This window comes from Nelumbo nucifera, chromosome 1 (genome assembly GCF_055504915.1).
Source record: "Nelumbo nucifera cultivar China Antique chromosome 1, China Antique-T2T, whole genome shotgun sequence".
NCBI lineage: Eukaryota > Viridiplantae > Streptophyta > Magnoliopsida > Proteales > Nelumbonaceae > Nelumbo > Nelumbo nucifera.
The window spans coordinates 58253898-58267411 of record NC_142649.1 but is presented as its reverse complement, the minus strand read 5'-3'; the positions used below and the strand labels follow the sequence as shown (position 1 = coordinate 58267411).

Genomic DNA, 13514 nt, shown 5'->3' with positions numbered 1-13514 from the left:
CCTCATCTTTCTCCCTATTTCCAGTTGTGTCCACCCTTATCTATAAAAAGGGTCACAGGGGCCCTATAGAAGGGGTTGGTCAATTCACCCAAGTAAGAAGGAAGGCTGATCTTGAGAAGTTCAAGGGTAGAGGAAGAGGAGGACATCCAGGCAAGAGGGGTTCCTACTTGTAGTTCGCCAACACCACTACTGCCACCTCTGGATTTGAATCCCAACCATTTTTTCTTCAGTTTTAGAATTACTTTATGTTCTTTAATTTCCAATTTAATTTTTTTTCCTTCCTGCAAATTTATTTTTATTAGATTTAATTTATGTTTCATTTCTTTTCTGCAGATCTGAAATTCAGCCAAGTAAGACGGAAGGTCTGGCTTGAGAAGTTCGAGGGTTGAAGGAGAGATCCAAAGACTGCGACCTCTGATCATATTCTCAGACATTTTTATTTTGTTCCTGTTATTTATTTATCTTTGTTATTTATTTATTCTTATGCAGTTGTTATTCTCAATACTATTCGAATGTGGTTTTAATGAATTCCATTTTTTAATTTATTAATTTTTTATTTCTACAACTCCCACTTGTGTTCTCTTCTCCCGGATCTATGCACATAATTATTTTTCCCTTGCTTCCCTGTGGATATGACCCGTTCTCACCATTTACTATGTTTATAGTTATCGTGAGAAACAGTAAATTTATAAATATTTAAATTGGTGTTCCAAAGTTTTTAACAACGCGCTTCCAAAAACACCATAGCTACCATCAATTTAAAGTACAAAGTCAATATGGCCAAGGACTTTTACCAAAACCAAAAGAGAAAGTAAAGCCAATGGTTCCAGGTAGGTTTGATAGGGGGTTCAAAATAAGAACAATGTAGAACTAGAATGATATTTTTGTCTAGATTTCCATTAGATGCCTTAATGTATCTTGTTGGTCAACATCCAAGATTTAATCATAACATACATAAGCTCTTCCTAGATGCACCACATCATTGCATGCATAATAGCTTTCTAGTAGAGATTGCCCATATTTCCCCACCTACAACTATACCAATGGTTAGTAAAATCACCAACTAAGTTTAGGGCCACCCTGTCTTAGCTGTAGCCTACAACCTCTGATGATATCTTAAAAGAATTGTCATAGACTATGCACTCTGTTAGGCTTGACTTTTTTTTTTGGTTGGGCTTGGGCTTTCTCTAAAAAGGTTGGCTTGAGCCATAATGATTATATATATATATATATATATATATATATATATATATATATATATAGTATGTTGCTTTCGTTACTCATCTTCTCTTTTGTAAATCCATAATGAGATCTTTCATTATTTTTGGGTTTTGAGGTCTTTTGATGTAAAAAAATCAGTTTTGTTATTAAGATTTTTATATGAGGGTTAGGCTCGAACTCTAGATCTAAATCCAATGGTCAGGGTGAACTCGAGCTTAAACTTAAATGTATTATGTTAATGTAGAGACAAAGCCTGACCCATGAACATGTCTAGTTGCAGCTCTATTGGGTATGAATCGCAACTTTTAGGCTTACGAATCTCAAATGTAGGTGATTGTACAACACAAACAACAGGGGATACGTGAGGAGTCTCGGGATTGTAACAAAGAAGACAACAAGGATTTTTAGCACCGTTGAGTCTATCATCAAGTATATTAAGGACCTGTTCATTTCCTCTGAACTCTTATATCTTAGGAGGAATCTTTTAACTTTAAGAAAAAATGATTGTTCATTTCCTCTTATCTCTTAAAGTGCAATCATACAACTTTTTATTTTCCAATGATACCCCCAAAAAGACAAACAAAAACTCTCATATATGGGGTCAAAATGGATATTTGATAATTTTCAAAATTCAGAATTCAAAATTTAGAACAGCATTCTCTACATTCAGAGTTCAGAGGAAAGAAAAGTTCATCGGTGTCAATATACCTCTTAATGTAATTATTGCACTTTCAGATGTTAGACTTTAGAGCAAACCAATAGGCCCTAAGTTTATTCTACACATGGCAAGTTGCTTTTGATGTGAACTATTTCAATTGGTAGTTAAATTACACGTAAGAAATATTAACATAATTGGGGGGCATTTCTTAGTACAATGGTAAAATCTTGGGATGATCAGATGACAAACTCAATATTAGATTAGCTGAATAAGCAGTAGAATCAATAATAACGCCCCACACCACCAATGAGAAAATACATGGGACCCACATCATTCAATCTCTCACTTGTGGGCCCATGTATTTTGTGGCTGGTGTGAGGCCAAATCAGCCCCCACAAGATTGCCCCCCAACAACATCCCACAACACATTCCCACCGTGTATTGGGAACATCTCCATATGATAATCCCGTCATCATCCGGAGATGTTCCCAATACACGGCGGGGATGTGCTATGGGACGTTGTGGGGGGCTAATTTGAACTTGATTGGTGTAGAGCATTATCATTGGTTTCACAACCCATTGGTTCCATAGCTCATTAAATAGCCATCGTGTTCAGCTAATCCAATTTAGACAAAAGCATGATGCGAACGAACACAAGTTCAAGTTAGAAGACAATCCATGCTTAATAGAGGTGCTCACAGTTTGGTTAACTGAGCTATGACACTTTTTTTTTTAAATCAAACCGGTACAGTATTTTTTGGAAACTATAAACTAAAATTGAACCAAAACTAATCAGTTAACCAATTGATTGGTGTGGTTTTTGACTAGTTTGGTTCTTCCATTTTTTGGTTATTTTATTTTATTTTTTATAATGCATTTAAACACTCAAGTAAAGATGGCAATTTAACCCACCTCTGTTGGGGCTCCGACTTACCCCACCTTGATCAGGGCAATTTTTTTTTTGATTGTTGATTGAGTTCAGAGCGGGTTTTAGGGTAACCCAAACTCTAATGATCGGGGACAGGGTGGGGTGGTATTTCACCCCAATCTAGCCCTAACCCCCAATAAATAATTTTATTGATATTATAATATGACACCTATAATACATATTATATATAATATTTTATATTATATATTGTATAAAATATATTTTAGGGAAAATTCCCGATAGGCACTCTGTACTTTAGGCCAAATGCCAATTTAGTACCCAAACTTTAAAACGTGACAATCTAGTATGCGAACTTCTAAAATGTGACAATTTAGTACCTACTGTTAACCATCCGTTAAGTGTTATGGGAAAAGACATAAATACCCTTCAAGTGTCATCTAATTTTCTTTATCAACCTTCTATACGATCCCAACTTCTCACTAACCAACCCAGACTGGAACATGTTGTAGTTCGCTTGGATGCCTCGGTTCACTTGTGTGATAAAATTAAAAGGCGTACTTGCCCCATTATATTTTCATAAATTTTTGAAATTTAAAAAAGTATAAAAAAGAAATTAAACGCAGAGATCAACTACCGTGTGTGGGATAAAGACGGATCAAGAGGGGAAGGATATGTGAATGTGGCAGTGAGGTGGGTCGGCCCAGATTATAGTTCCATTCTAGCTGTATGTCTTGAGAAACCTGCACCGGTCAATGGTCTGAGTCATGTAACCCACTTCCTAGGTTTGGGTGCGTGTGGGATGGCCATTGGCATTCCAGTGAGTATGTTCACTTTGCTTGGGAAGCATCAACCGACGTTTTAGAGGTCGCATGCGAGTGGTGACTCTGATTGTTGTAGAGAAGTTGGAAGGAAGGCGATGGAGTGGGAATAGAGGTTGGCCAGTGCAACAAAGTCAAAACCATGCATGACGTGCTTGGTGGACGTTTCAGAGGTCGCATGCCGGCGGTGACTCCGATTGCTGTAGAGAAGTTGGAAGGAAGGCAATGGAGTGGGAATAGAGGTTGGCTAGTACAGCAAAGTCAACACCACGCACGGTGTGCTTGGGCGGACATTTCAAAGGTTGCATCTTGCATGCTAGATCCAGATTCTCAGGGTTCAAGACGATTTCATGGTCTGCATTCTCTTCTACCTCAGATCCACGAACGACATGCTTGGATGGAGCTTAAGATGATTTCAGATCCAGATTTTCATGACCAATACAATAGACCTTCATCTTCTTCCTCGTCTGCATTTTCTTCCGCCTCATCTCCAGATTCTCAGGATTCAAAGACGTTGCTGCATTCTCTTTCTCTCTCTCGATTAGGAGCGTCAAGCGTGGGCCATGGTGGCAACTATAGTGGTGAACTGAAAACACCACCCCTCCCACTGGTCATGGTGGCGGCCAATAGCGAACCCTGGACTGTTGAGAGCTTGTCTTGGGCTCCATTTCATTTTCTTGAGAAAGAAGATGATGAATAGTGTGTTTTATTTTGAAGGGTAATTTTGGTATTTTCAAAAGTCTTAAATTGCACATGAGGTCATGTGATATACATAACTGATGGTCCATTAACGGTAGGTATTAGATTGCCACAAAATGAAAATTCGGGTACTAAATTGGTACTCAGCCTAAAGTACAGTGTACCTATCGAGAATTTTCCCTATATTTTATATAATAGATAACACTTTATAATCAACCTTAATAAACATTATCAAAAATAAAATTTTAATGAAAATTAATATAGTTGTGTGAAACAATATACACCGCTAAAATAATGATTTGGATGGATTTAATATGACTTAACACAGTTAGGAATGAAATAAGACTTCTTCTAACTCATTTACTCATAACAAATCCCGTGCATAGCACGGGTTCTGACTACAAATATTTATATTTTTAAATTGGGCTATAAAGCCCAATAAAATATGTCTGTACAAAATTTTATTTATAAATTCATTAAAAACCAACCAACCCAACCAGGACCGACGAAAGCATGGCCTGAGCTTACCAGAGTTATGTTGGCTTAAGCTTGGGTTGATAATTTTGGGCCTGACCTCAGGTTGAGCTAGGCCCAAACCCGAGGTTTGCATCTTTAAGCTTGGGTTGCATCAATCCAACCCAACCCACCCTATTTTCATCCCTAATATTGTTTCTATCCTTGTCAAGACTCCAGATGGTGATGACAATGCGCCTCTTTGGCTCTTTACAGGGGCTACCAATTAGGTTGGCTCGGTAATGAAATGGGCTTGGGCTGCATAGTTGGCTCGAGGGACGGTAATGAGTTTGGGACTAGGCCCATATCACCCTCATCCAATTTAATCATAACCTCAACCGTTCGATTGGAATCCTCGGGATCCCGTGCCATGGCTATGCGAATACAAGATTACGAGTTTGCAAGGACCAAGGACAAGGAGGGACTGAAGGACGATAATCATACTACTTCCTGAGAAGGATAGATTAGTAATTTCATCTCGGACCTGTGTTACCCGCTCTTTCCTTTCTCTATTTCCCGCCAAGACCTCTCTCGCCGCATTTCCTTCCTCTCTTCCGTTCCGGTAGCTCCGTTCTCCGATCTCCGATCTCTTCTGCTAAGCAGGAACTTCTTTTCCACTCTATCAGTAGGTATGGACATGGAAATGGACATTCCCCTCCCTGAAGAGATGGAATGGCTCGAAAATCAAGCTTTTCAAGAAGAAGACGAAGAAGACTTCTACTACCCTGAAGAAGAAGAAGATGAGCAAGAACAACTTCCACAGAAACAGCAACAGAGACCTCCAGAGCCTTCTCAAACGTCTCCACCCAATACATCAATTGCTACCTCCCTGTCTAAATCAAGCTCCGTTGCCAATCACTCTGCACTTCCCGAAAACCAGATCAACGGCAAGAAGCGGCAGTGGGCTGGAGCGGACGGCACGGATGCATCGTCTACCGGCAAGGCGCCATCAGAAGAGAAACGGAATAGAGTTGCTCCTCATGAGCCTGGAATGGACGAGGGTTGGCTTCGGTATTCGCCGTCGAAGGAGAGAGCCGATGTGGCACCGGCGGTTGTTGAACAGGAGAAGTTTATTTCTCGGTTTGCATCGGAGATTGAGGGAGACTGCATTTCGATAACTGGACCTTCCGGCGACAGGGTTTATGCTAAGATTAATCGTTTCGAGACAAATGATGTCAAAAGGTTAAGCATAGACGGACATGCGAACGGTAGGGCAGTCAGACATCATTTTCCCCTCCCCCTTTTCAGAAAATATTCCGTGTACAATTTATATGGTATATATTTGCTTTAGTAATTATTCTTGCTTGTTGGTGCAATTTCTTAATTAGCGAAGAAAGAATTATGAATTCAAGCATAACTGTGGGTTTTAACTGTATAAGTCGATCCCTTATAGTTGTGGCATAAGGCTTTGTTGAGTTGAGTTGAAGTTAGATATGGGTTTGGTGTTAGAATAACTTGATGTTTAATTTGACATTTTATAGATAACTATGTTGTAATTAGTCTAAAAGAAAAGAAAATGATACATGATGTCGTAACATGCATAATTCATTTTTAAATCAACGGATGCTAATCATTTTGGTATGTAATGCTAGACTTTCAAGCTTAGTTTGCCGATTGCCAAATTAAGTAAATTTGTTAATCATTCTAAGTCAAAGTGCAACAATGAGTAATTCTCTTCGTATAACAACGATCAGAGAAGTTAATTATAAACAGCATGAGAAACTCTGCATGCAGGAGTAAGTTATCTTCTTCCCTATATGCGGAATTTCTCATGCAGGAGGTTGGTTAAAGAAAAATACAATGAGAGACAAAAAAGAAAAGGAAACAAATAACACAAAGTAAGAGAATTTGGCAAACTGATAAAAAAAGGTAAGAGAATTTGGCAAGACTTATCCTTTTGGACGATCTGTCATTGTTCCTTACTGAACCAGCTTCAAGCGAAACTGTTCCTATTGGGCAAGACTTATCTAAGTGGCAGGGGTTGATTTCTAAGAATCCTGTAGTGGAGATTAATAAAGATCGAAAGGTGACATTCATTTCATTTCTGATGGTTGCTTCAAAATCGCTGATTTTTGGAAGCAGCACATGAGCAAAGGGTTAAGAGGGTGGAGGAGCTTTGTTCTTGGCACTTTGAAGTGGAGAAAAGGAGTGGTGTTCAAAAAGCATCCTAGAGGAAAAAGGTTCAGGGGTGAGGAAACAAATAAGGAGATTTGGGAATGGGTAGTTACAAGGTTTGACAAGAAGAAAGAGTCAAGTCGTTCGATGGATGATGAGAAGAGTTGCACAATAAAAGTTGGGACAACTATTGTGGATAAAAAAACGGAGTGCAGGTAGGGTGGTAAGGCAGTTGAGGGTGGTCATCCCTAAAAAACAGAGGATGATTGGAGGTCTATGTAAGTGAGGGAGTCTTAGTGAAGGAGATAGGGTATCACAAAGGAGGGAAGGAAGGTTAGGAAGCAAGGGCTCTCTTAAGGCTCTCGAGACTGATCTCTCCCAAAGACTTTCGAGTCTCTCCCTTATATAGGGAGATTGCTGAGTCTATAACGAGAAACATACAAATAAGGACCTTTTTCGTTGGGAAAGTGGATTACGATTCTTTTGGAACCTAGCGGGTAAGCCTTATCAGGGTTTTGCCACGTGTCTAGTGAGGATTGTTTGGGATTGGGATTCCCCTTCCCTTGAACAAAGCTCTTGGGGTGATGACATGTCTTGGTGACATGGCCCATTGTGATAGGTGAATTGTTGCAGGACATGTACTTAAGCATGAGACAAACTCTATATGTTGGAGCGTCAAGCAATGTTGTCAAAATCTTATGATTTATGATATGATTCATGATTTGATTCATGAATCCCAAGGGTTTTGATTCAAATCTTATGTCTGAATCCTTTTCTACAAAAATCTTACGATTTTTGTTTGAATCCTACGATTTGATTCATAAATCTTACGATTTTTACGATTCACTATGATTCAAATAAATTCAATTAAAAGCTAATTCTCTACTTTGTTTTTTTCTTTTCTTGTTTATGTTTAGTTTTGCCATGGGAGACTTTTTTTAAAGCCTATACTAGAAAATGATGTATTTACATTATTCAAGACTAGAAATTGAGTTTATTTTCTATCATATGTAAGTTAAAGGGCCATTGTATTTAGATTTGTTTGATTTTCAAGTCAAAACATGATTATATCATCTTAGGCTTCTATTGTATAAGTGATAAATTCTCTTGTTTTAAGTACATATATGGTAGATATAGATAAAAAAATAGGACAAAATCACTTTCCTATATATATTTAGCCTTTTAACATATCTATATTTAATTTTTTTGACAAGTTTGTATGAAATAGAAATAATCTTACGATTTATGATACGATTCACGATTCGATTCAATTCAAACTTCTCTACGATTTACGATACGATTACGATTTTCAAAACATTGGCTTCAAGTGGCTATGGGCGATGTGTATAGGACATAACAGGCGTAAACGATCGCGTTTGTCACTCACTTTGAAGTGATTCTTAGTCATCGCCAAGGTCTGCGGTTGTGTTTGCTCTGCAAATTTGTTGACAAGCGCAATGCTCATCGCAGGTTCTATGGTGATCACCTTTGTATCATCATGATCCTCGTCGCAACCCCTGCAATGCTGATCTACATGAACTTACACAGAGAATTTGGGTAAGCCAAGTGAAATGCTAGAAAGGGAGATAATGACCTCTTTGGAAAACTCTCTGGGAGGCACTTTTGATGTTACAGGCTTGGTTAGAGAAGGGGACTTTGTGGTGGAAGCTTTAGCTCCATTGGAATCTGACTTTGCTATTGATGTGGTAGGCTTGTAGGGAAGTTGTGCAGGGGAAGTAAAGTTGAGTATCTCTAATGGACCTTTGAGAGCAGCTTTGGAGGTTAAAGGAGTTTGGAATTTTGAAGAGGAAGAAAAAACAATAAATAAGGAGAGAAGGGTACATAATCATGAGGGTGAAGAGGAGCCTAGGAACAATGGTTGCAGGGAGATAGGGGGAAAATTGTATGAGAGGAAAAAGAAATACAGAACGATGGTAACAAAAGAGGATGAGAATAGAGGTGAAGATGAAGTTTTCATTGATAAGACTTATGTCATTAGGAAAATAGTTGACTTGGAGATAGTAGTGAACAAAGGTGGAGGTAAATAAATCTTTGGGTTTGGTTTTTCTTGCGGGGGGGGGGGGGGGGGGCGATTTGCAAGGAAAAGCATCAAGTAATTGGAGGAAAGGTACCCTATGCCTCTAGAGGAAAGAAACAAAGATAGTTTGGATCCTAGTTAGACAAGCTCTATTGCAAGGGTTGAAGATGACGAAATTGGACTAGGTTCGCCTGGAAATATAGGGACTGATATCCATGAGGATGGTGAGCTGGTAGTAGAGAGGACTTTTGAGAATAATGCACTTTGGAGTTGGAAAGTATCATTGATCATTCCATTCATAGGTTCTTGAGAAAATCCTTAACATAATAAAATGTTTCGTAAGTTAGAAGAGTTGACAAACTGTCTAAGTGTCAAAAGTTTTTGCTAGATTGAGAAGAGATTTATTTGGAATGGGGCCCTTAAAAAACCATTAAGAGAAGCAAAGTGGGTTTTGGTAATGTTGAGATTATGTATTGAGGGTAGGGGCATTATTGTCTTCCTATTTTATTTGTACTTGGACACCCATTTAGGGGCATGAATGTAATTTTCATTATTAAGTTAAAAGAGAACTTTTTGGGTATGAATTGTAACACACCTTATTCTCTTGAAACTTTCTCTTCCTCCCAAACTCTTCATTTACAACTTGGTATCAGAGTAGGTTGGGACCTTGGAAGAGCTTCCTTTATCAACCCTCGAACCTGGGAAGAACTATCGATGTTAGATTGTTGCCGGTTGACGTCAATAGTCCGTATAGGTGCTAGTGACAACCCTTGAATCTAGATCTGTTTAGTGCTCTGATTTTTGGAAGATTTTGATATGGGTCTTATCTCCGCTTCCATTGTTTTGATTGGATTTTTCAGTAAAAAATTCTAGAAAAATACATGTTCGATGTTTGGGATTTTCTCTTCCCATATGAGGTTGCTCCCTGCTTGAGATCTCTTGTAGGAATGACAATGGGCTTGGGGGTCATATTCCCCATCCTCGACTCCGATTTTGAAATTAATCCCCATCCCCGTCCCCGATCCCCGATGGGGATAAAAGTTGTCCTCCATCGCTGATCCTCAAATTTTTTTAGATAACATTATTTTTTGAAAAATAAGTTTACTTAAAATAAATAAAAATTTTAAAATATAAATAATGTTTTAAATATATTTTGATATATATATATAAATAATATCATATATAATAATATATATCTCATACAAATAATATTTAAAATATATATATATATATATATATATATATATATATATATATATATCAGGGTCGGGGTGGGGCGGGGACCTCAATCCCCATCCTCATCCCTATCTCGCCAAAGCAATCCCCATCTTGGACCCCATTGAGTTAGGGAAGTTGGGTCCTCGTTAGGATTGGGAAAATTGCCATGCCTAATCTCTTATCCTCAGGTTGTTTTACTTTTTGGAGGTATGGGAAGTGGTTCCACATTTTATGAACCCTGGTTTTTTTTTTTTGGGAGAATTTAATTTTATTCTCCTTTATATTGTTGCAAACTTGGGTTTTAGCCTCCTGTTGGCTCCCAACCAAGTGTTGACCTATTTTGGTGGGTCTGTTGTGTGCTGGTTGGTTGTTGGAGTGTTGTAGGGCTAATAGAGTTGCTAGTCCAAGTCTAATGGAATCATCTAAATACAAATTGTTTCTGGAGTGCTCTTGGGCAATGTTGATTAGGGGTGATCATTCTTGGCCTGACCCAACGTACAACTTTCCGGGCCTGGGCTCAAACATTTGTGTGTAGGCTTGGCCTGGGCTCGGGCCCACATCAAGCCTAGAAAATTCAGGGCCAGGCTTGGGCTTAATACTTTAAGCTTGGCCTAGGCCCGACTTGACCTGCCAGTATATTTTATTTTATATTAAATGTTTATTATTTTATATAAAATACAAAAGTTTTAAGTTTTATTTTAACATATAAATAAATATTTATGAATTAAAACGTGTCAACACTTGAATAAATTCAAGTATGAGAATTGTCCTCCTAAGCAAGGCCTTATATAGATGAAGACAAAGCCTTCATTTTCATTCCCTAAGCAATGTGGGCTGAATCCTGTGGTATCACCATTCGGCGTTTATATAGTAGCAAGTTGTTTTCCATTGTGTACCCTGGGTGGCTAGTAGGGTCTTCTTGGATCTCTGCGCGCAGCTTGCACAGTTGTGGGTGCCTTTCAGCTTCCTCCCTTAGCTGTCCCATGATGGAGCATGTAGGGCCCGTGAGAAGTAATGGGAACAGTTGTGGCTGTCGTGGCCTTTTCTTGCACCCTTGTATTTCTTTAGTATGTGTCCCAACAGTCCCTCCCCCCTTGAATTCGACCTTGCCCTCAAGGTCAAGTTGCATCCTCAATTGGGAGGCCTGACCATACCACCAAGGCTTCTGGTTCGATGTGATTTACTTTGCGTATCCACCTGAAATCTGTTATCTGAGTGGGCTCAGTTTGAACTTGGCCCTCTTCCGAGAATGATGGGAGGGTGGTTGTTGTTATTGCTCCTGTTTTTGGCCATTTCTTTAATAGGGATACATGGAATACAGGGTGTAATTTTGATGTTGCTGGGAGGTCCAGCCTGTATACCACTGATCCGATGCGCTCCACAATCCGAAATGGGCCGAAGTACCTCGGGCTCAGTTTGTTCCACCGGTGACCTGCTACTGAAGCCTGCTTGTATGGTTGTAATTTAAGGAAGACTTGCTCCCCGACTTGGTACTGGGTAGGCCTATGTCTTTTGTTGTAGGAGTCCGCCATCCTTTGTTGGGCTCGCTGGAGGTGGGATTTGAGATCTTGTAACACCCTATCTCGTTGGAGGAGTTAGTCTTCTATTGCGGCTACTGCTGTAGACCCCTTCTCATAGGGAAGTAGGGGAGGTGGGTCCCGACCATATAGAGCCCGGAAGGGATTGATTCCGACTGCACTGTGATACGTGGTATTGTACCACCATTCTGCCCAATGAAGCCACTTGAGCCACTGGCGGGACCTTTCCCCTGCATAGCACCTTAGGTAGGTTTCCAAACTCCGGTTGACCACTTCAGTCTGTCCATCTGTTTGAGGGTGGTAGCTGGTAGATTTTAAGAGTTGCACTCCTTGTAGTCGAAAAAGTTCTGCCCAGAATTGACTCATAAAGATAGGGTCACGGTCGGAGACAATAGAGTTGGGGGTACCATGCAGTCGTGCCACCTCCTTAGTAAAAATTTCAGCCACCATGGAGGCTGTGAAGGGGTGGGGCAGAGGGAGAAAATGGCCGTATTTGGTGAATCTATCAACTGCTACGAGAATGGCGGACTTGCCATAGGAAAGGGGAAGTCCCGTTATAAAGTCCATGGATATATCTGCCCATACTTGTGTCGGGATTGGGAGTGGTTGTAGCAGTCCCGCTGGAGACTGGGTATCCGCCTTATTTTTCTGGCAAATGACGCATTCGGCTATGAATTTTTGGACCGAATCATCGATTACTGGTATCGGAAACCGATCCTTCACAGTGATACTGTTCAGGGCCCTATAGTCTATGCAAAACCGCCACGTCCCATCCTTCTTTTTCACAAGTGATACTGGCGAGGAAAATGGGCTTTGGTTGGGTTGTATGATTTTTCTATCAAGCATATCTTGCACTTGCCCCGGGCAGCAAGGGGATGTGATGGTCATGGGCATGCTTTGGTGGTAGTTCCTTAGGTTCTTGGAAGATCACTGAGAACTTCTGAAGGAGCTGCTGTAGTTGTGTGCAGCCCTCTTCGGATCTGCTTTCTTGGACTAGAATGGGGCCATTTGTGTGGGAGTCTATCTGCATTAAAACGATGTGGGCTGGGTCTACTGCTTGCTTCCTTAGGGAGGCGAGGCTGATAGGTCCTGGGCCCTTAGATCGTTGCCCTTGAATATGTACCTGTGAGCTGCCCATTTGGAAATCCATGGTGAGGCGGGCCCAATCACATATCACTGGCCCTAGTTGCCTTAACCATTGGACTCCGAGAACGACATCTGCTCCACTGATTTCCAGGGGGTGCAGATCCACCTCGAACTCATGGCCTTGTATCCTTATCTTTAATTCTGTGCACGTACTGTCACATACTAGGTTGCTCCCATTAGCTACGTGCACCCGAAAGGCTGCACATGGTTGGACTGGAACCCCTAGTTGCCTGACCAAGGTTTGGGTGATGCCACTGTCTATCAGAACCGATACATGGCGCCCCTGTATCAGTCCGGTTACTTGCATCGTTTGAGAAGAAGCAAGACCGGTCAAGGCTTGCAGGGATACTTCCGGGTATTCCTTTGTCCCTGGTACCCATTCTTGGTCATCCCTTGGCTCCTCAATGTCGGTTGATTGCTCGGCATATTCAGTTTCAGGTTGCAGGAAGAAAACTTGCGGGACCTTACAGCGATGGCCCGGCCCGAATTTTTCTCCACATGCGTAGCAAAGGCCCTTTTCTTGTCGGGCTTGCATCTCAGCCCAGGTTAACCTCTTGGCTGAGCCGGGGCCTGAACCAGAGCTGGCATCCTTGCCTGTGATTACTACTCCTGATCTGGGCTCTGGTTTACCCAAGATTCTAGGTTCTTGGTTGGGTACACC

The 13514-nt window shown here is 40.5% G+C and overlaps 1 protein-coding gene across 1 annotated transcript in view; it reads left to right on the top strand.

Moving 5' to 3' along the window:
• The first annotated feature begins 5279 nt into the window (after positions 1-5279).
• The window catches only part of CTF18 (P-loop containing nucleoside triphosphate hydrolases superfamily protein), a 65941-nt gene continuing 57706 nt past the window's right edge, over positions 5280-13514 (top strand). Inside the window, exon 1 of the mRNA XM_010242838.3 lies at positions 5280-6006. Within this exon, the coding sequence (XP_010241140.1) occupies positions 5430-6006 (577 nt within the window). The 5' untranslated portion in view covers positions 5280-5429. The remainder of the gene's footprint in view (positions 6007-13514) is intronic.